The 24,664-nt window shown below is 40.8% G+C and overlaps 1 protein-coding gene across 6 annotated transcripts in view; it reads right to left on the reverse strand.

The window, feature by feature from the left end:
- The window catches only part of PDE1C (phosphodiesterase 1C), a 479,464-nt gene that overhangs the window by 274,092 nt on the left and 180,708 nt on the right, over positions 1 to 24,664 (reverse strand). For 3 of the 6 annotated variants that reach the window (XM_036897377.2, XM_036897376.2, XM_036897378.2), the window contains exon 3: positions 17,424 to 17,450. The exons of the other annotated variants lie outside the window; for them this stretch is intronic. In XM_036897377.2, coding sequence (XP_036753272.2) covers positions 17,424 to 17,450 — 27 coding nt within the window. The remainder of the gene's footprint in view (positions 1 to 17,423; positions 17,451 to 24,664) is intronic. 6 annotated transcript variants of the gene reach the window in all.

A 24,664-nucleotide genomic window follows, 5' to 3' on the forward strand; every position in this document is an offset into this window, starting at 1 on the left:
TTTTTATGAGCTGCAATATAAAAATGTCCAAGATATGATTGAGCAAAATACCACGTTGCAGAAAAATACATGTTATATAAAATACACACATTCCACACTGATGATAGTTATATATCACAGGAGGAACCTGGGATAAGGATGGTGAGGGAACAAAGGGTGAAACAAATGGCACTGGGCTTCCCAGTAATATTTTAATTTTGTATAGAGAGAATATATTCATATTTTATTGGTATAAAGAAAAAGAATTTTAAACCAACAATGCACACTCCCAAATGTGTTTATCCCAAATCAAAACTTAATACACTGAAACCCACCACACTCACACCTATGTGTTTGTGCCCACCTGAGAATAAAGCTGCTTAAACCATCTCTGTGTGTATATTTGAACATGTGGATGTATCCCTGAACACAGAGTAGTTTCCATAAATTGCTTATTTTAAAAAATTCAGATCTGTGCAAGTCTTCTCATGTAAAACTGAACATATCAGTATGCTTCTGCTTATCTGTGTACAGATCAAGGTATTTTGATGACAGTATGAAATAAAAATGAAATGGAGAAATAACCTAGATTCTGAGCTTGATACAAGATTGCAAATGTGATTCACAGCTCTTCATTGTTTTTTTAACTGATTTTATAATAAGCCTGGTTAAGGATTTATAATAAATCTGATTAAGAATTAATAAAATAAATACAAACCACAATAGATGCTATTGTTTTCTGCTACTGTGAGCCTCTTCTCCTCCTATGGAAGGACTACACTTCTCCATCTCACTGATGTTGGCCTTGGCCATGAGATTTGTTTTGCCCAAGGAATGTGAGTTATGACATATACCACAACAAAACAAAAGCTTTAAAGGTGAACGAGTGGTTTGCCTTTCTCTTGCTTCTCTCCCCGCAAGAGGCACATGCATGTAGCCTTTGAGCTATTTTACAATTCTGTAAATTGCACATAACTGATAATAATAAGAAGTAATTCTTGTCTATATGCAGGCAAACACATTCTGTCTGGTGGAGAGTCAGCCAATTTCCATCTCCACTGTGGAAAACATTTTGCCCTCCATTCACACATTTTGAATGTATAAATATGTCTTCAGATTGTCATTTAAACTGGTTGTAACATCTTACTGGTTCCCTTATTAATAAGAGTTAAATAAAATATTTCACGGACACTCATTTTACACCTGAATGAGTTATAATTTTACATGTTTTTAAAAGTTATCCTAATAGCAATTAAAATGTGCTAGATAGTTATACTATATATTTAATCCTCCTAACAACCCCATCTTTGACTAATGAGAAAACAGAGGCCCAGAGAAATTAAATAACTTGCTTAAAGTCACTTATTATAGTGACTTTAATATAGTAGTATTTTATAGTATAATAAAGTAGTATAATAAAGTAGACTTTAATATAGTAGTAATTAATAGTGGAGTTACAAGTCTAAACTCGGGTCTAACTGACACCTTCTCCACAGTGTATCAAGGACAACTATTCTGAGAAAGGACTGTTTAGTATGCAAAAATCAGGAAATCACAGAATATCAAGGTCCAGGTCCTCTGTCATAGGAAGGAATGAAACACAAAGAATCTTGCCCATGTGACAGAGCTTATTTTGGGTAGGGACTTGAACTCGGTGCTCATGACCTTGGGTTCAAGGAAGAAGCTGAATTTGACCAGAGATTTGGTGGATAAATAGAACCAACAGAGTTGGCAAGACACAGGAAACAGAGGCAAGGATACAGTGTGGTTGTGTGGTTTGGAGAATAAGAGAAGGTCCAAGATCACAGGGGTCCAAGGACGTGGGCGGGGGGTGGGGGGGGATGGGAGGGTGAGGAAGCAAGGGGAGGGGACTGTACCGACAGTCAGAGGACACTGGAGAGCGGAAGCCGTAGGTTTGTATTCCAGGAGTAGCACTGCTCAGTGGGAAAATACCAAACAGTTGTGAATTGCATTCTCTACTTTCCTAGAAGTCAGGAGACTAGATGCAAGTCTGTCTGACCTTGAGCACAACCCTTCACGAAGTGAGCTTGCTACTTCACTGAGGCTGAGCAAGGTGACATCTCAGATTCCTTCCAGGGACAAAACTACAATATGGTAAAAAGAGCAGATAAATTTCCTCTTAAATGGATCATGGTGGTGTGTTGAGTTATAATCACATGTGTCACAGAATTCTAGAATGCTACAATGAGTTAGAAAAGCTATGTGCTGTCCTGGAGTGAAACTGCATCAAGGAAATTGTTTTGGAGAAGGAATGGAGACCAAAAGAGGAGCACAAAGCTACTTGCTGACACTCGACTGTCAGGCTATTTCCCAGATCAGTGGGGTCTTCACAACAAGCTCAGACTGCTTCTTCTGGTTAAATGCGTCACTATCAAGGATTTCTCACACCCAGAGAGCTTTCCCAAATCTCCTCCACCTGGGCATACTCTGCTCCTTACAACTCCAAGGCAAGATGAAGCTCACAGTGAATCCATTCACAACTGAGGGTGGGTGGAGATAGCTGCTAACAGGAACAAGGACCTTTAATCCCAGAAGGCACACATAAAATACAAGATGAATGCATAAAGAAAAGTGATCACACTAGAGGGTATGGATCAACTCTATCTACAGCGATGATGACTCCTGAGTCTCTTACTATAGATCAAATCCACCTTCCCATAGTACCACACTGGGTGTTATGAAAATGATAAACATACACACAGACAGTTCCCTCTCAGCCACCAACACAGCCTGCGGGGCCTTGCTATTCAAAGAAGGCACATTGGCATCAGCCACTGGAAATGCAGGCTGGCAGGCCCCACCTCAGCCCTGTGGGATCAGAATCTGCAATTTCTCAGCATCCCCAGGTGATCACAATGAAGTCTGAGAAGTGCTATTTGTAGAGTTCTCAGGTGTAAAGCAGCAGCACAGCTGGGTGACAAAGGACGACCAAGTGAGCAGAGAGATGGAGATCGGGAAGACCCGTCCATGAACTAACTAGAAGACACGAGTCCTGTTACCCTCACAGGGAATTCGCAAGGTGACGCCTCAAACCTCATCTTCGACTGAGATCAGCTGGCAGCTCTGGGACCTCCCCATGGTGACCTGAGGACAGAGTCACAGGGAGAAGCAAGAAGAGGGGACAGGCTGACTGTATCTCGACTGCATCCCAACAGAAGCAAATGCCAGTTCCCAGAGCTGTCCTGGGGTGTGGGATGCTCTGTGGTAAATCTGCTGTCTCTTTGTGACTCACCCACAGATGAATGAGCTTAAAGAAAAGGTAGACATGAGCCATGTGATACAGTAAATTACAGCTTAATCTTCCTTGCCCTGGAATCTATTCAGTAGATTTAATGAACTTAGAGTCTGAAAGGCAGGGTGAAGAAGGCATACAGAGTATGTTAGCAGAGCATTTCATGCCGCTTTGTGTATCAGAGAAGCCCAATTCCCTTTGTTATTATAGGGATAAATATCCTTCCTCCAGTCAGTACCTTGGCAAAGGAAAAAAAACAAAAACCCACTCTCCATTATTGCTGTTATCTACTATAAAGTCTCAAAGGCAGGTTCTCAAAGGCATATAGAGCAAGAAGGGGTTCCCAAGATGGTCAGCTCCCATTCCTTTGTGCTTTCACCCTGCACCAGGTAAGCGGGCACAGGCCAAGGGCCCTGGGGTTCCCGTGCAATCCCACCGGGTCCCTCCTCTCTGAGCTTCTTCCTTTGGCTTGACCCACCAACCTCAGGGAAGTATTCAAATGACTTGCTTCTAATTTAAATTGAAGGAAAACCCAAAGACTACTGGAAAGTTACTGAGTGGGCCCTAGAAAAAAAAATATGGCGCCTGGATTTATTAATGCCTTTAGCCCAGACCTGGACATTCAGATATAGCCACAGAAGGACAGAGCTAATGAATGCTCTTATACTCGGCTCCCACTGATCACCAGCAGTAATTTTTGAATCTACCCATCAGTGGATAATAAAATCAGTTGACTGGGTCACAGCCAACATTCTTTATGTTAATAAAATAGAATAGAATATGAAATATCAGACTTAATCACTGATAAATAAAAGATAAAACTTTTGTTTCAGTTGTGAGTATGTGTGTGTGTATGTGTTTGAGTGTGTATGAACACCAACTGAGTCACGGTGTAAAATGTGTTTTTGATTGTATGTCACAATAAGCAGGGAAGCGCTCACTGCCTTAGAACACCTGGAAATCTGCCCTTTGCTAGAAAGAGAAGGGAAGAATGGTGGGAAGAGAACTGGGAAAACCATTTCCTCAATGAGGCTCTCAAAGCAAACAGAGGAAGAAATCAAGTCCTCTTGTGGCCCCACAGATGGGACTAGAGCTTCTAGATACTCCCCTCCCCTTCTCACTCCACCCAGCCCTCAATTAGGGCTCAGTCAGAAGCCACATCTCATCATAAATATCACAAAAAGGAAGAAAAGCTGATAGGGGCTGGCAAAGATCTGTGCCTCAGACAGAGATGCCAATCTGGCATGTGGACTTCCCTTAGCTGTGCAAGAAGAGGCTGAGCAATTTGGAGACTCTTTTCCTTGGCACAGTTTTCACAAAGGCCCTCATTCCCTATCAAGTGTATGTTCCTTTTCTCCCCCAGGTATGCTCATGGTGGCCCCGAGTCCTGCTCAGCTTCAAATGCACAGGAAAATTAAATAGAGGAATTAAGCGGATACCCAAATCACCCACATCAGAATGACTGTAATCAGCACTGATGGTGAATTGTAATGCAAACACCAAGTCATAACCCCACTTTTGTCACCATATCCCACTATCCCCAAAGTCAAATAGAGAGGCAGGTTAGCATAGGACTTAAGAGCTTGGAGTCAAACTGGCCTCAACTGAAATCAAGCCCTACTATTTTTTGACCTTAGAAAAGTTACCCATGTTCTCTAATATTCCATTTTCTCACCCATAAAATAGGAACAATAATAGCACCTACTCAAAAGTTACAGTAAAAATTACATGAGATAAATGTGGAAAGCACTTAGCCGAGGCCAGGAATATAATGACTATCATATACTATCATGTATTATTATAGCTATTATTATTGCCATCATAGTCATTATCATTGCAAATCAAAGTTTAATTTCTCCTCTGTCTAGCTTGTTTGTTCTGAGATCTATATCACTGGTATAGATTTACAAGTATAAGAATAAAGAAATAATATTTTGCTTATTGTAAATTATCTGTATAATGATAGGACCCCAAACTCAATCCCCCAGGGAAGTTCCCATCTCCCCAGGGGAAATGAACACCGTACCTCTTCTCCTTTTAAATGAGTTGCCAAAAGCCAGAACATCCATGCACTTGAGAGTTTTTATCCCTGAAGACCCAGAAGCTCAAAATTCCAGCAGGATGAGTGCATATCTGTTCTAATATTTGAGTACATTAGTAGAGAGTAGTTCTTGCCTCTGATAGCCACTGACACCAACCGCTGCTGAGAGGGGAAAAGCAACCCCACATTTCAGCTGTAATGCACCTAGTCAGCTGTGAAATCCAACATGAAAGGGGAGAAATTTCATCTTGACCCCATTTGGTAATGTGCTTGAAGAGCAGGCTGGCCTCCGAGTGCAACGCCAGAGAGGGGCCCGCTTAGGCAGCGGGATGATGTTCTCCAGGGCCAGGCCACCTCACTGCCACCTACTGTAGTAGCTTTTCAAAACAAGGACTTTCCCCACTCCCACACAGTTTGACTCAGAAATGACTTTCCTCCTATACATGGTGTTCTTTTGTCTGAGAACCATACATGTGAGAAACAGAACAAAAGAGGAGGCAGCTAAGTCACCAGATCAACCACATTTACTCATCCACCAGCTCCAAAATACTCCTCCTGTGGGCTTATTAGGGAAAACAAAATGAGCCACAGGGTCTTTCCTGTGCTTATAGGATGTGAGGGAGACAAACAAACAAGAATCCAGTGTGGTAAGTGTAACACTATGGGTGTACATGTACAGAGCAGAAAGAGTGCTTCAAGGGCACTGTGTAACTCTGATGCTTGTATTACTAAAGGCAAAAGGTTCAAGATCAAGGCTCTAAGTTCTATCCCAAGAAGTTTGTAAATTAAACCCAAAATAAGCAGAAAAAAGGGATTAATAAAAATAAGAGCAGAAAACAATGACATATAAAAGACAACCAACAGATGACACCTAGAATCTTTGGCTCAAACAGTTGGACCCCTTCTCTTAGGCTTTTTATGCACACCTTATACTTTGCCTTCATCAGCTTTGTGAGTCAGCCTGAAGCACAAGGCAGCACCTTCTCCCACCTCTGCCCATAATTTGCTGGCACCATTCCAACTACTTGTCTGACAAATGAGATCCTGAAGTATTAATCTCCTGTACAAGCAAAATAAGTCCTTGAGGGAGGCCAAGTTTTGCAAAGAGTTTGCAAGGTCTCATTCTTAGTTTATAATGAATGGCATTCTGTGGCCATTAAATTTTTATTGGAAGGGAGGGCATTATATTAACAGCTAATATTTATTAAGCACTTATTATATACCTAAAACAAGGTCATATACCATAATACATTGTCTCACTGAATCCTTATCAACAACCTTCTGAGTTAGGAACTATTAGTAGTATAATACTCTAAGAATATGTATGCTTAACTGGCTGAAAAATCACAAAGCTAAGGTGGGGTGTAAATGGGATTTAAATGTAGGCCTCTGAGACCCAAAATCCATGTTCTAAGCATCAAACTTATATGGCCTTGTTTACAGACTTCTGGTATAACTATGTCCATACAATGGCCCATACAAACCAATGGCAGAAGTAGGTCACTGATACCAAGTAGGGGGAACCATCCATCCCACCGACCTAAAGATCAAGAGTACACTTTAAACATGATTCATTTCCTACACAAGAGACTAATTTAAGGAAAATTTTCTCTCTATTCAAAATAATGATGCTACATGGGAAGCAATTTAAGCTTTACAATGGCTTCATCAGAACATCATTCTGTCAAATCCCTAAATCATGCTCCCTGAACACATTTCTCAATCTAGAGAAACCAGCAGGGGGAAAAAGCAGATGTAAAGCAAACAGGTCTGAGTGTGAAGTTAGTGTGACCTAATGAGCATAAAACACAGTCTTAATGAATAGCTGTGTTCATGGGCAACCACCACCACCACCACTCCCACCACCACTACCAGCATCATCACTACCATTGGTAGTGTTACTGAGTACCTTCATTCCCGAAGGGGAGCACTTGCCCTCTTAAAGAATGCAGCTTCAGTTCACCATTAAACAGGCACTGTTTGCATTACAAAGGGTTAGTTTTCTCTTTCTCTCTCAATAATGGATCATGATTTAAGTCACCATGAGCCACCACTTGAAAACCACTGGCTCAGAGAAATTAAGTAATTTACTAAAGGTCATACAAGTAGGTGACCAGTAAATATAATATTATTAACAAAAAGGCACACAAGAATTAGTAAAATTATCACAAAATCATGACAATTACATTGAGTAACGGATCTGGCATACCAGCAGAGTATGATCACATACCTCACAGCCCACATCGCTATTTAATTGTTGTGCTAAGTTTAAGAAGCTCTTGACTATGATCTAAATGATTAAACACATCTTAAAAATTGAAGAACTGATCGTAGAAAAGTTATCCCACAAGTCCTCCACTTGTATTTACACTAGAGAGCAACAAGACACCAGGGACAATCTTATACTCGGGGCAGATCAGTGAATTTGCAATTCACAGACATAGCAGGGAGGAGCTTGCCCTGTGATTCCAGAAAAAGCCTTGCTTTCAGAGGTCCTGTACTGGCCCCTGGACTTGGATCAATTTCAAGAGACATTTTTGTTGTCTGTAGTACCAAGTATAAATCCATCCCAATTTACATTAGGTTTCTCTTTGTAGCTACTAGTTTTCACAAGTAATTACTATGATTACTGTACCATCACCCCCACACATAAGAGATGGGACTTCATATACCAGTGAATTTTTCTGTGTGGTATTGCTGCCTGTGTAACAGCATGCATACTATCAAAGTGTTTTTGAGTATCTGTGATTTTATGCTTTTTCAGTGAAAAAAGAATACAATAGCATGTAGAACTTACAATTTCTGATTTGTTTCTATATAAAGTACACAGTATTTATATAAACCAAACAATATCATCCCTTCAAGACAATACCAAAATCTCTTCCAGTGCATGATGTAACATACCTGAAATTGTTTTCCTTATAAAATTTTTATGCATCTAATACACCTGTAAAATCTTATGACATCTGCATAAACCATGAAACAGAATTTACAAATCTGCTACATAAACAATGAACCATGTATCAGAATAGTAACATTAATAATAACAGCTAAAATACCCTTTACACTTACTAAAAGCAAGGAAGTCCACTGAATGCTTTCTATCTGTATCTCATTTAATACTTACAACAACCCATAAGCTAAGTGCTATCATTATTCCCTTTGTACAGATGAAGAAAGAGGGGCTTAGAGCAAGGTTTCTCAACCCCGACACTATCGACATTTTAGAACAGATAATGAAATTCTTTGTTAGGTGGAGATGCTCTGTGCATTGCAGGGCTAGCAGCATCCTTGGTCTCTATCTACCAGATGCCAGTAGTATACCCCACTCACTCTGAGATGTCACAACCAAATGTTTCCACACATCGCCAACTGTCCCCTGGGGGCAAAATTACCACCACTTGAAAACCACTGGCTCAGAGAAATTAAGTAATTTACTAAAGGTCATACAAGTAGGAAATAATAGAGCAGGGATTAGAAACCACATGCTGACTCAAGAATGCATGTTATCAACCCATAAAATACAGTGCCATTCACTCTGTGATAGTTTAAAGAATATAAATTTTTCCTCAAGACAGAAAACTAAATATGAAGATGAACTATGAGTGAATCCCTGTGGAAAGACCTTCCATGGTCACACCAGACCGGGCTTTCCCAAACTTCTTTTTCTTAATTAAGGCCCATGTTCCCAAGGTATTGACGTGGCAGAGCTTGCTTCCCTGCCCCGCCTATCCCAACCTTCTTTCTCTCCTGTTATATGTGCCCTGAAACACAAGTCACCAATCACTTGTTAAGGTTGATTCCACCGTTCAGCAAATAAGACACAGTCCCTGCTCCCACAGAGCCCCAAGAGAACGGCACGTACCTGCTTCCTGCTAGGTCCCTTAGATGACTACATTGCTGGGCAAGCCCTCTGCACGGCAGCCACTGAACTCTGGTTCCTCTCTGAGGCAGCTCCCAAACCCTCAGCGACTGAGCACTTCCCATGTGCCAAAGACTTCCTGTGGGCTTTGCATATACTATTTCATTCTGGCCTCCCAAGGACCCTAGGAAGCAAGTATTATTTCCCTTTGACCAAGAGGAAAATGAGGTTCTGGTAATAAGGGAACCTACACAGCGTAAGACAGGATTCTTGCCAGGACTCAGCTTTTAATCTAAGTATGGGTGACTCCAAACCACTGCTCTTGACCCAACCCTATGCCCCTCTAATTTCATGGATAAGCAAAGACTGCAGACATGCCTCTTCCAAAGCATGTTCTAGGCTTAGTCTACTCTCTCCAGCTTCCTTAGAAATTTTCATTCAGGTCCTCCTCCCTTATATTCCAAAGTCATGAGAATAAACACTGAGGGTGATCCAGCTTGTGGAAAGACAAAAAGGAAAAATTCAGGCACTGACCTCATCAACTTGGAAGAGAAATTATCATAATAAATCAAAGGATAGAGAAATACAGAACAAGTTTTCTTTTATCCAATTCGCTTTTTGTTATTTACTTTTTATGCACAAAGAGTTATGTATCCATGTATGACTGATGACCTTGCTTCAAAGCACTAAAGTAGACAATTTTGAAAAAAAGAACCTGGTGGAGGTGAAGGATTTTTCCCCCTTCAATCATATTATTTAAACATAGCTTAGTTTTTTTGTTTTCAGGCTTTTGGTTTGGTTTGGTCTTTATAAACACTTCTAAGAGCTTCAACTTCCAGGTTGAGGTGAAATTCGGTGCCCTTTACCACATTTTTACCAAAGTTTGTGTTCTGGCAATTAACCTTTGAATGTCTTTCTCACAATCAGTTCACATTATTTAGGTGGAATTAGGAGTATCTAAATCAAGGGTGATCTGGCCAAAGAACCAACATTATGGGGCCAGACTATGTTACCTGCCCAGTGACCTCCGTGCTAATTGGCAGTGTTGTTCCTCTCTGGTGAGACAGCTGTAAGTCACAGAGTGCTTGCCATCTCTGCAAATGTTTAATCTGGGCTTTCTTATAGAAGGACAAGAATCAGAGTATATCATTTTTGAGCTAAAAAGAATCACAAAAATCTTCATGTTCAACCTCATCTCTGTACAGATGAAGACACTGAGACCACAGAGGAGTAATCTGGCAAAGCTAAACTGCAGACAGAATTAAGTCTGATTCTTAGTCTTTCATCTACATCACTGGTTTTCAACCGGAGATGATTTTGCCCCCCAAAACTAGGGGAAGGAGGATTGCTACTGGCACCTGGTGAATAGAGGCCAGGAATGTTACTAAACATCTTGTGAACCACAGGGTAACCCCTACAATAAAACATCAATAGTGCCAACATTAAGAAACTCGGATCTACACTGTTGGACCCAGCGTCTTCAGGAACTCCAGAAGCTGCCTCTTAAGCTACTGCTGTTGGGCATTGGACTTGGCCCAGTTTGGAAGCTCCCACTAATGATTGAATCAATCAAGTCAATTCTACCTCTTTAGTATTAAGGGCCACTGGGATTAAGAGGGATTTAGAGCTTTGCCTACTCTGGCAACTTAAAGTCTGGGCTTAATTTCTTAAGCACAGCAATATGTCCAGCATGAATGCTACTGAAGCCTTAAAGACACTCTTAGGTCTTACTAAGCAATCTAAAAAAATGATTCTCAAAACCATGTTGGCAAAGCACCATGGAACCACCAAATGATACATACCACACAGCTATCAAATATTCAGAATAATATGCCACAAGTACATTTAACACTGCACTGGACATCTCTAGGATTAATGGTTGAATGCAGAAAAACAGAGATTAAAGCATTGATGTAGAGCAAAAATACCCTCAGAGTTTCCGTTCAAAGCTAGAGTTGCACATTGAGAGAACTTAAAAAGAAAAGCAGAGTCAATGATCCAAGCAATTATGTACTTTTTGGTTCTTGTCCATGCATGCCATCTGGCTTGCTGACCTCATAGGCCTCCACCCTGGCCAGTATGAAGGCCAAATGAGAGTCTGGTTGTAGGAGTATGTGGTGTTCTGCAAAGCCATTTGAAAGCATAAGTCATTTATCAATCTGAGCTCATTTACCCACAGTTCCACTTGGTAATTCTGACCTTAGTGCTGACCTGTTATAGAAACAGATGAAGAATCCCAATTTGATTCATTCATAAATGCAGCTCACTTTCAACAGATACAATTATACCCAAAGCACCATGCTTTGGGGGAATATATTCCCTACTCAAAAAATAAAAATGACACCAAGAAGAATGACATTCACTCAACTAACTTTTGTACATGGAATTAGAGCAACCATAACTGGGAAAGCAAGATCTCTTTTAGGTGGAAGGATCTAAGAAGGTTCCATGGAAAGAAATGGCATTTGAATTGGGTCTTGAATAGAAGATGAGCTTTCAACAGGTAAAACTGAGAACATTCAAAATATAGAAAGATTACAACAGAAGAAGAGATGATGGAAAACACAGGTAAATATGATGGCCAGCGAGTCTGCCTGGAACTTAGGGCATGTGGGAGGGAGGGTGCAAGACAAAGCAGGGAAGCTGAGGTGAGGGCAGTGCAGAAACCCTCAAAATTCTAGACGAGACTCTTTATTAGCCAAAAGGAAGCCAACGGAGATTTGTGGGAGGGGAGTAGTATTTTTTAAACAGACATGACAGAACCAGAAACACTGCAGGAAAAAGGATGGGTATGCAGAATGCAGATGAAGAAACCAGAATAAAGGGAGTGGTTGGGAGGCTACTCAGTACTCTAAGAGATGGGGAATGAGACTGGACCAAGATCACAAAAGAAAGCAGTAAGAAGAAAAAGCCCACATCCTATTACAGACCCCTTCATCATGGGTGAGGAGGGAGAGCAAAAAGCTAAAGTTGAAACGTACAACAGAATATCATATAAAGTGACTCAACTGTGTTGGTCCTGGATGAGTAGGAGAATGGTAGTGATTACCAGCCATGAATACGGATGAGGAAAGAAGACTGAACTGTGTCTAGAGGATCCTCTTGACTCAGAAAATGACAGCTCAAAGCCAAGGTCATCCCTGCTACTAGTATCTAGATATACTAGCCAGACTCAGTGCCTGAGCTACATACTGCATCTCAGCACCCTCTCTCACCACACCTAGTTCATAAGTCCTGCTACACGATCTTTGGGTCTAGATCCCTCCACTTGAGCTCCCCAGGATCCTGCTAATACATTAGGAGGGTGACTGAGTAAGGGGTGAATGATGGTAGTTGCCTAATACTCTGAACCCTGACCAAACTATCTATGTAGACCCTCCACAGCCCTCTCTTTTCCCCTGGCTATATTTCACCCAAAATTATGGTACTTGTAAGCCTTTTCCCATGTTAAGTGCCTTGGGCATTATCCTTTGTGGCTAAGTCTCTGTGTCCATCTGTGACCTGTGCTCTAGTCAGACCGGTTTGCTGCTCATTCTGTCCTACGCTGACCTGCCAGGTAAAGTTGCCCTGATTCAGTTCACTGCAAAGTTGCTCTGATTCACTTGGAAATCTCAGAATGTAAACTGGACATATTCTCATAATGGATGCACATGTTCTTACTACTTTGAGAATTTATTAGTCACCACAGATACAGGAAAATATTTTTAAAGGACTTTATCTCTTAGAAAATCCTATTGTCCCTAACATTACCATTAATACTAAAGCTCTAAATACCAATACTATTAAGTAAGTAGTACTATACAAGATCAGCAATCTGTAAGTATGCATATGTACCTTAATGTATCCTAAGACTCCTTTAACTTTCCCAACAAGTTATTTGGCTGTCATTTTCACTGCAAAGGTAAGGGACAATACTCCACAATTCTGTCAATGTTGCTGAAAGAGCTTCATAATTCACCAGTGAGTCTTACATGGCCCAGAATGAAATAGGGGCACAGTTCAGCAGAAGACGCACCTGCTAACACAAGGATACAACTGCTTAGAAGGCAGCCTTCCCAAAAAGTGATATCCAGTCACCTTCCCACCCCCTGCTCACGACAATCTATTATTAACAGCAAAGGTGGCGGTTCTGTTGATGACTCATTAATTATCCTGATTCATGAAGGCTGAACATAGGCAGGCCTGACTAAGGACATCATTTGCTGGATTTAATCAATTATTGGGCTCATCAAATGTGATTACTGAGCCACATAAAAATCCCAGTGAAGAGGGCATTAGACACTTGGAAAAAAACAACTCCTTGTTTTGCCTTACAATAGAATGCACTCTATTATCTGCATGTGCAATATCTGCTTTATTGATTATCTCCACATGTTTGTATCCTGGGCTGTCTTCTGCCTGGTGTCTAGAATATTTTTGAGCCATTTTCTCCTTTGGGAAAAGGCCTAAAGAATCAGCAAAACATACATTTTTCAAATAACAGAAAACATGGAGAAAACAAAGAATTAAAATTCTCAATTATACTATTAGACATTAATGTGCCCATGCTTGAAAGCACCATGAGTAAGAAGCAATACTGTAGGCTCTCTTTGTGATCTAGTGAGAAAAAAGTGTATGACAATGTAAGCATACTCCCAAAAATGTAAATTATTCCCAATGACCTTCAATACTTATATCTATTATAGCACTTACCATAGTCTAATTATTTTGGTCACATATGTCTCACCTACAAGCCCCTTCACTGGGTCTATTTCTTATATGTATCTTTTAATTTCCAGTATTTATTTAAGTGTATAGCAATATTAAGTAAAATTTTGTTAAATTGGAAGATATTTGTAAAGTACTATGCATGTGGCTATTAATATAATTATCAAAAAGATGAAAGACACCTTTGGCTACAGTTAAATGCTCACAGAAATGCTTGTATTTACAAAATGAGTAAATCAGATACTGTCAGAACCAGAACTTCTACTCAAGCTATCTAAATAGAGCTAGAATTAATAACAAACAAATCAACAAAAACCTTCATGCCAATAAGAATTTAACTATCTGGTGTAGCTTAAAATGCCAACTCCTGACTGATTATCCCTACCAAAATATTTCCACACTCCAGACAATGAAAACGGGACATGTGTCTGCAGAGGTCTGCCAAGTTTGTGGATATGTCTTCATGTGGCCCTCTGCCTCTGACTGTGCTGACCAGTCACAGCACTCCCTAGTAAAATGAAAGAGGGGTATGTGTGTGTCTGTGTGTGTTGGAAGTATTTTTCACATAGATTCATCTTATAACATCATCACTGATAGGGATTTTTTCTTCAGGGGCAGTCCAGAAGAATGAGATTATTTCTAGGTATTTGTGATTAGTTTGTACATGGTCTGGCATGCTGTCTCAAAAATATAAACTTCGCAGAGCCAGACCTGGTAACTCGAAGCTGCAGCTATATTAAAAACAACCTGATGAGAATTTTATGGGGAAGAAGGTTTCCTGTGTAACCCTCTCTAGCTGTCAAATTACCCACTTCACCACGTCAACAAATATCCTGGGATGCCTGGCCCTGATGGACAGGACTCATTCACAGGCAAAAGGGTGGTTCCCCTTAATCATGTTGTTGTAAAGCCCAACCAGTAAGGTTTTCTGTGCAGGGAAGAGCTTACCGCCTACCTACTGGTGTCTTTGCTAACTCAGTAAAGAGCACTTACCACACTTTCAATTGAAATTCTGGTCTTGGTGGTAATGAGCAGATTTATCTTAATGCTAAAAGTGAAACTATAGACTCACTGTCATCAAAACATTCTCTAAGACTACTAAGATCTGCCTAGAAACTTATGAAATATTTAAAGAAAGATATCTACTTTGGCTGAGCTGTAGTGGGATGATGATCACTTTGGAAGCTAACAGAGTTTTTTATTTATCATGGCTTTGAAAGGTAAATAAATACAGAAGTGAGATGAAATGAAATTTAGCAAAAACAGTTTAAACAAAGGTAGGTTATTTTTATATCCTGGGCTGTCAACCCAAAGCAAACCTACAAGATTTAAAGCTTTTTAATACAACGTTATGTCATTTAGTTTTCCTACGTGAAGCCACCGGCTTTATTTGACTATAACTAAAGCCAAATAACTGTACTTAGAATTTAACTAACTGGTTGAGTCCACACAAGTATGCCTCTCCCAAACATGAAAAACGAATCATGTCTACTACCAGGCCAAATGAATCATCAAGTAGACAAGCATACGTTCAAACAGACCAGTAACTGACAGGGGTCAAGATCCATGTAAAAGTGTCTACAATTCATCCCATGAGGTGTCCAAATACTCCAAATGTAGAGTTCCCTGGAAAAAGTCCCAAGCAAGATCATTCTGAAAAAGTTGAAGGCTTGATACACGAAGAATGCTTCAAATTCGTTAACACCCTTCCACCCAGAGATGCCATCTACGACCCCTTCTGTGGAATCTGCTTGGGTTCCATGAGCTTGGCCAATGAGGCACAGCAGAAGTGACACTGCACCAGTTTCTGGGTCCAGGCTGGAATTAAGAGACTAGCATCTTCCACTTCTAGTCTCTTGGCACACAGGGCCTAGGAAGCCAGCTACGAGGCAACTACCATTAGAGCACTGTGCAGTGAGAAGCTCCAGCCAGGGAGACACCCTGGGGCATGAAAGCCATGTGGAGAGAGAGAAAGAAACAAGGAGCACAAGGGCTCACCAAGGAGCAAAGCAGCAGTCTTGCAAGTGGATCCTCCACCTTTACCAGCCCCAGTGCACACGAGGTGGGCCAGATTCACACCACCCGGCCGAGTCCTTTCTGAATTTCTGACCCATAAAACTGTGAGCAAAATACAACACTTATTTTAAGCCATGAGTTTAGGGATGGTTTGTTACTCAATGACAGATTAGTAGACATGGATCATATGCAAATATGTAGGTGATTAAAACAGAAGAGCTCAAACCAGTCCTCTTTTAATTTGCACTTTACATGACTTCAGGGAAGCTGGTACAAGACAGTCTTTTTTTGTTACATCGACATAATAAAAAATGCAACAGCATTCACATCAGATATGCAAAAATATTCTTGCAAAAACAATCGACATAGTAATTTGAAACTTGACAGGTTTGAGCAGCTCTCTTATAAAACTCCTTCTTACCTATTTATCTCTCCTTAAAATAAAATTGAAGCAACTTTGAAACATCTCATACCCCAGGTTAACTACATGTGAAAATGATAAATGACCTTTTATTACTGAAGACTATTATACCCTTTAATCTGAGTGATTAATTTATATCCTGCTCAGGGGTTCACATGCTATTACTACCATGAGCCCAATGAACCTGAACAAGACAGAATTATTTAGCCATCTGTATAAGCTCACTATATTTAGAAAAGTGTAGCAACCTCTAGGAAGCTTTAAAGTTTCTGTTCATTTTCTCTCAATGATTCATGCACCTCTATATATTGCATAAAAAATTATAGCACCACTACTTTAGATTATTGACTTTATTTGGAAACAGGACATATGCGTCTCTGCTATGAGATGCTGTTCCCAAAAAAGCTAAGATTAAAGTGGTCATCTGAAGGTACCAGTGTTGAAACCTACTGGCAGATTTTAATTGCATTACTGATTTTTTATCTGAATGTAATCTGTTTAAAGCTACATACAATCAATGAAAAGCAGATGCTAGCCTTTCAGACTGCACTGTGGGCCTCTGACACTTGGTGAACAAAAGGTTTAGGCAACTCCATTTCTTTGGAATGTGTTTCCAAACTCTTCTCGATAAAACAGAGTAATGGAGGGTGATGACAGATGGCATTCAACTTTAAGTTTCTCATTCCACAGTTAAATCAAAAGACCATGCCCTTCAAGAAATTTGTATATAGGCTTTGTGCTCAACAGCACTTTGTCAGGAAGTCAGGCAAAGGAGAACTCAAACACTAAAAGTGTATTTAAGGACCCTTTGGTGCTCCCATCCCAAAACCTTCAGCGGCAGCCCATCTCTGGTCAAGGTTTCGGTAAAATCACTAGATAGCCCAGCAGTAACAAGCTTTTTAACCACCAAGTCCACTCTCATATGAAAGTGTACACTTCCTGCACCACACTCACCACACTAAATGCCTGTAATCAACTCTTAATCATGGCAGCAAAAGGAATCCAAAGACAAAGGAGACAACTCACTGAGAAGGAACCAAGAGAATGTTTATTACAATGAACATATGCCATGAGCCAGACTTTTGAAGTTATGCCACAGACGATTCAGCCAACCAGCTCCCCTTTCCCAGAAAGATGCTCTTACCTCTGAGATGTTTTCTTATATTTCCTCCTGTAGGAAAAGAAGCATAAACACATATCAGAAAAGGGTTTGCAGCAGGCAGTGAGTTAGAAAAAGAAAACATCATCGGGGATGGGCATGAAGGGGAATCCTTCTTAGAAGGGTCTCTCCTCTACATCAGGTTTGCAAGTTTCAAAGCCCAGTTAAAAGTTTTGGATTATTGTGTTCTACTACGGTCAGTTGCATACTACCATAGTCTTAACAGTTACAAATACCATCCTAAGAGCAATGGCTCTGTCTCTCTATGTTCTTCCCCTTCCCCTTTGAGGGCACTGTAGCATTTAGATTGAGGTCAGGCTTTAAAGATAGCAAGATCCAGGTTCAAATTTCAGGCCTTCCATTTACCAGGTTCATGGTGTTGTTGAGGAATAAATGGGCAGAGGCTTGTAAGGCATTCCTTTTGCTAGTACATTCTAAATGGCCATTAACTATGAGCTAGTTAATGATCAGACATAAGGTTCTTCAGAAAAGAAAGAAATGAGGAGGGGGACAATGAGAAAGTCTAGAATCAAAATGGTGAATGCAACATTAGGAACCTGCTAATGGCTCAGGAAGCAGAAGTAGCTGAAGTTCTAGTGATTTACAGTCCTCACTTAGTCTTGGACCAATCTCCTGGGTATAGGGCTTCTTAATCTATCACATGGAGATAACATCTGCCTGGCTATACCACCCAGGTCAGAGTGGCATTCAAGGGGCAAATGGCCATAAGTTTATTGTCCCAATATCCCAAAGTTTTTAATGCTTGTGTCAGTTTTTGTAGATTCTGAAGACCCTCAAAAGAGTTGCAATAGGCTTTATACTGGAGGAGATTCAAAGGAAAGGATGTGCTGGGACAGGAAAATGCATCTCCTCCAGCATCTCCTGGAAGAGCAATGCTGCCCAGGTGTCCTTAGTTCCACACCTACATCCGCATTACAGTCACTTCATGCAGGAAGCCAAGCCATGATTTGTTAATAGAGCTGTATCTATGCTACATGTTTTTTAAAAAGGCACAGATGTTTCAAATTCAGAATCACTACAACCTATTATATCTCTGTTCAAATGAAAACATGTATGGCAGTGTTAAGTGTTACATGAAGAAGGCAGCATGTAACACAGAACCTGCAGTATGATCTTGACTAATGTTCCAAAATCTATTTATCTGAAAGGAAACACACCAGAGTGATAACCATGATCCCAGGGTAATGGATTAATGGATCATTTCTTTCACTTTTACTTTTATGAATTTTCCAAATTTTCTTTTAAAAGTGAACACTATGATCTATTAGAAGAAAATTATGTAAATATGCATACACCCATATATACATAGTCACATAGATATATACATGTATAGGACTATATGAATATTATGGGTATTTTCATGTTTGAAATATATCATATAGAGAGAGAAAGGTCAACCCATAGAGTGGGTTAGGACTTGGTCTTTAGAGTATAAACTACCTGGGTTCTGATACTGACTCTGGCACTTAGTCTACAACATGGGACCAGTTATTCAACTGCTCTGAGCCTTGGTTTTGTCATCTATAAAATGGGAAAAATCAGAGCTCCTCTCTAAAGAACTTGTGATAGGAAATACACAAAATAACCCACCTGAATGTCAGTTCCCCAAGGCAGGTTCTTCATGTGGTTTTCCACTGTAACCTAGTGCCTAAAACAGTGCCTTGCAGCCCCTCCCAAAGCTGTGATGGATGCACGTTGACCGTCCATGCTCTTGTGCCTAGACCCCATCGGCAGTAACAGCTCACACTTTCTAGGCAGTAGCCAAGGACAAAAATTTCATCTAGAGGCACAGAGCACAAAGAGCAGTGGGTGTGACCCATGCCCTTGACCCTCGTTAGGACTGCTGTCTAGTAAACTAGGTTAAGGAGTCTCTGGCAAGACCAAAAAGTCACCCACTGAGAATGTGCAGGGACCAAAGGAAAGGGGGCAGGCAGGCCAGATGGATGCACCTGGCTTCGACCCAGAAACCCAACTAGTTCTAATAGCAGAGGGTATCTTCAGAGGTCAGAGGAAGACCTTAACCTTTGTTATTGGCTTCTACAGAATTCTCCCAGCCTTTGCCAAGGAGCACATAAGGGCCCTGCTGGGAACACTGAGATAATAAAAAATAAAAACAAGAATAGCTTCCATTTTCAGCACCTACTAGTAACAAGCACTAAACATTGCTACATCTATATAGTTACATGGACATAACTATCTATCACCCATCACCAAGGTGACTTAGAAATGCACTCTCTGAAAGAATTTGAATTCTAAAAAAGATAGTTAAGACATGTATCTAAAGTGTTATTTTATTATAACAATGAATACAAGGGTGGCTCAGGAAGCTTTGTGAAACAGGTAGTCTTGATTGATGGGTAGCATTTCAATATGTAACTATGAGGCCAGGAGGTACGAAAGCATACCTAGAGGCCTCAAACCCAGCCCAGCTAGATACAGAGGGCTGCAAAGTGCTGAGGACAAAGTTAAGAAAAGTAATGAAATTTATACCTCTTTAAAAAAGATGATACCTGAGAGAAGGGTCACCTCTTACATTGCCTCATCTTGGATTATGTGGGAAGAAAACGGGACTCTGGGATGTGACAGATTTGGTTCAAAACCCAACCCCCACCCACCCATCCACACAGCTGTGGGACCTCAGGCAAACTCTATGCTAAATCAAGCTTTAGGTTTCATATCTTGAAAATGGAGGGAATAATCTCAGAAAACAAAATGTATTGAATTTCCTGGGTACCATGCATGCCATGTATGGGGAATTCTAAAAGTTTTAGGACCTTTTGCTCCTTGTTTTGAGCTTCTTGAGATCAGGGGTCCTGTCAAACGGATCTTGGTACACATTGACTGGCCCATGGTTGACATACAATTTTTTGTTGGCAAAATAAATGAATCGTTTGCAACTGTCACTTAACACTTAACCAAAATGTGGGTTGTGTACTTGGTAGACCCAAAGAGAGGCAAAAAATCTGATTTTTTGTTCAACTCACCTTTCTGACACTCCTCACCTTCATAGTTACATTTTGGCTTTACAAGGCCTGAAATTCTCCCTTTCCATACCCTCCCAATTTAGAAACAAATAGCTCCAAAAGCAAGACAGGTCCAATCCAAACAGGGTCATCTTATACTAGAGTTGGAAAGTCAGCACCAAAGCAAATGCAGATTCATGGAACTCAAGATTTAGCTCACAGATCACTTGGGCGGGGCAAGGTCTGGGAGGCCTGACTGAGCCCTGCTCATCCTTCAGCTCTCAGCTGAGATATTACTTCCTCCCCAAAGCTGATAGGGCCTCCCAAACTGGACAGTGCCCCTTTTGTGTGTCTCCTGGTGGTCTGAACTCAGCCATACCATTGCACGTACCACTCCAGATGATTATGCTCCACTACACGGACGGCAAGAATGATGGCTTGACCATACCTGCCAGTGTTTCTCCCATACCCAACAGTGCTTGGCAGATGACAGCTACTCAGCATATTGCTTGGAATGAATGAGTGAATATATCAAGAAAGTGATCAAAAATGCTTTCTTTCTACTCATTTTCCTTCTGTTTAGCAATGATTTCCTATGAGTAATGAGGACATCTATCATAGCCATGGTTTTGTACACACAAGGGAAATGCAATGAGAAAAGACTGGGGGCCTTACAGCTGTTGAGCACATCCTCTATTCCATACCCATTCATTACTGAAATGAACTCCCTTTGACAGCCTACAGACCCTGGGAGGTGTCCTTCACTTTATAGTTGACAGAATCAGGCTCAGAAAGGTTAAGTAACTTGCCTAAGGATGCAGAAACTTAAGGCGGTCAAGACAGAAAGTAAACTCGGTAATCTTCAAAGAAAATTGAGGAAATCATGCAAAGAAGTCAAAGGCAATTTAGCTACTCAACAATAAAACATGCTGGTTTCCAAACACAGGAAACGAGCTGGAAAAGACTCCAGTGGGTTGCCTGAACAGGATCCCTAAGCCTCCTCCAGAAGTTGTGACTCAGTGCAGAGGTACCAGGTGTTATAACGAGCATTTTTTATTGTCCCTCTTAAGCAAATTAAGACTCCTGCTCTTCACTGAAAACCCACATGTTTAAGTATGGAATGTTTCAGTGGAGCTGTAGATTACCCCAGGAAGCACCAAACGGCATAGGTGTGCATGCATGCGCATAGGACAGTAGACGTGATGAATTGGAAAATCTCCCCTCGAGGGCTGCAGTCAATTTACATGCAGCTGTCCACATTCTGAGAAGCAGATACTGAGATGGGAACATCATCAAAGAACAAAGAACACTGATGTCCATTATTTAAAAAGGTTCCCCAAAGCTCTCCATGGCTGTATCACTTAACAGAAGCTTCCAGGCCCTGAACTTCACTTTACTGCTCCTGGCTAATCAGCAAGAGAAAGGATGAAACTAAGCAGGCATAAGGGGTGATTCTGTCTACAGTAAACTTGGACCCATCTGGAGGCAGACTCGAGACAGCAAGAGAACAGCAAAAACAGTGAGGTGGGAGTGAGGCTGTTTTGAGGGGCTTTATTTGCTTTTTGATAGCTAAGAGTTCCCAAAGTACTGGGCAAACCTACAGTCAAATGTAAGTTTCACATACTCCAAAGTCAAACAGATGATTTGGGAATCATTCCTGGTAGTGTGGATAAGTGAGTGTTGATTAAGCATTGATGTTAAATTATGAAGCCTGGCAGTCTTTCACTTTCATAAAGTGAGTATCATTGAGTAAGAGCCATATGGGTATTGCAATAATGAGGCTTATAAATAGGTTTAATATTCAAACAAGCTGGCTTAGAAAAAACAAAACTTGTGCTCAGCTTCTAAACTGACAGCAAGATCCTTCCCAGTTGGAAACAAGAAGGTTTTCTGGTATATGAAGTTGAAGAGCAGCAACTACACATGTACCATGAGAACTCTACTCCTGCCTTCAGAGTTCTCGGGGGTTTCTGGGCAACAATGACTCATTCCACTCCAGATCCCATCAGATCCCATCTCCATCCTTCCCTACTGAGGTCACTACTGCTGCCAATGAACAAACAGTCTTAGAAATCTTGATTCTCAGCTCTCAGTTCCCTCAAGGGAGAGAAGATTGGGGGACAGACTCAGAAAAACAAAACACACAGCAAGACTCACTGAGTTAACTACATGTTCTCATAAGTTCAGGTCACATGTGGCTCCCTCGTGGGAAAGTGGACTAAGATAAAATGCCACAAATAAACATGAAATGAGCAAGGATCTGAATAATCATCTGATCCTCTGGTTTTCTTTTTCATTGGCACATGGGGTGCAGACTGAACAGAATTGGATATCTCTAGAAACTTCTACTGGATCTGTATTAAATCATTTGTATGAACTACTCAATATGTTGTTGAGAATGGAAGGTCCTTGTACATTTCTACTTATTCCTATCAGTGATTTCACTTCCATGATGCATATGTTAAACCCTGATTTGCAAAGCTATGTATAGTGATTGTTTGATCCTTTCTCACACCTCACACAAGTAAATGCCAGTCAGAAAATATTTGTAAGTTGCAGTCTCCTGGCTCCTTCTGGCAGACTATTTGGGGGCAGAGGAGATATTAGAGAAAGTGAATGATTCTCTTCTCTTACTAGCTCAAGTATTTCTTAGCTTATGAGCTACCAAATGAAAATCCATGTGGGCAATGATTCCATTTTCCTGCTTGGCTGAAGATCCAATGTAAGACAAAATATAAAAAATAATGAAATCATATGAACTCACTTTCACCTGGAATAGGAAAAGATTGTTTTTGTTTAAATTTTCTACAGAATTTTTCTGTTAGGTTTTCTGATGGGAAAATTGTCCTACAGACTTATACCCTTTTATTTAGCCCTCTTAGGAAATGAAGTTCATATTCAGGGAGAGCAACACCCAAAGTACAAAATTCCAATATGTTTAACCCACAGTGATGAGATCAAATTCAAATGAAGTAAGACTTTGACAGTGTCCTCTGGGGGTGAGGATGGTGAATCAGGAGAATGAGAGAATGCTAATCCGAAAATGAGCTATAAATGAGACTGTCAACTTTTAACTCACTCCCAGAAGTAAATGTGCTTCTCTTTAGTGCTGGAGAGGCAGTGCAAAGAGGAGAAACAAACAAAACTTGTGCTCAGCTTCTAAATTGACAGCAAGATCCTTCCAGGGGTAGGTTTTGCCAAGGAAGGAGAGAGGGAAGGAGTACTACTGCAGTGGATAGGAAAGGCTTAGAAAAATTGGATTGGTCACTGAAGTTAAACTTGGCTGAAGATACAATTTTTACCTTGGAGGAGGTTTAACCCAAACTAACCAACCCCAAAGAAAGCCCCACCTGGAACACCACCAACTTGCACAACCCAGTCCATGCTGGGCCTGATTCTCCCACACTCCCGAAGGCCCCTCTCTTCATTGTTTTCTCTCCCCAGTGTCCTAGTCTGCCTGCAGACAGCTGGCCAGGCACAGAAACCTAAATCTCCCGTTCATGCCTGCTTCTCTCCCAGCCTGCCTTAGAAATTCCAGCACTTGGATTACTGTCCAACAGGCCCCCAGTGGGAGTCTTCCCAAAAGGAAGCTGAAACCTTCCTCAGAAAAGCAAGGTTTTGAGCAAAGCAAGCACTAATGCCCTCTAGCTAGAATCTACTGCTTAAAGCTAGGCAGTGAGCTAATCAGGGCCCCAACAAAAGAATATGGAAAGGCTTTCGAAAAAGAAAAGGCAAAGTAAATGTCACGCTTGTCCAAGTCCAGGTAGTACTTTTTGCATAAATGATTTATCCCTCTATTCACATAGTATTTACAGCCACTTGCTGTGTTTAAGTACAGCAAAACTGTGTGGGTGGGAATGGAAGAGATTTTTGTGACCTCCTTCCTGGGAGCCTGGTTCCTATTTAGATAAACATCAATGAGAAAGTCTGAAAACAAAAATATTCTTAATATCTGTGATGACACTGCCAAAGTGGAGAGAAAGCCAAAGGATTAAGATAAAAATTTCACTCTTTACAGATACAGCCTTGTAATTAGGAGAATGGTAGGTTTTTTTAATTGAATTATCCAGAGGATTGCTTCAATTTTTGACTTTGTTTTCCCCATGTAGACTTAGCCAGGAAAAAAACTGTATCTTTAGCCAAGTTTAACTTCAGTGACCAATCTAATTTTTCTAAGTCTTTCCTATCCACTGCAGTAGTACTCCTTCCCTCTCTCCTTTCTCCGTCAAACCTACCCCTGGC

Source organism: Manis pentadactyla, chromosome 7 (genome assembly GCF_030020395.1).
Source record: "Manis pentadactyla isolate mManPen7 chromosome 7, mManPen7.hap1, whole genome shotgun sequence".
Lineage (NCBI taxonomy): Eukaryota > Metazoa > Chordata > Mammalia > Pholidota > Manidae > Manis > Manis pentadactyla.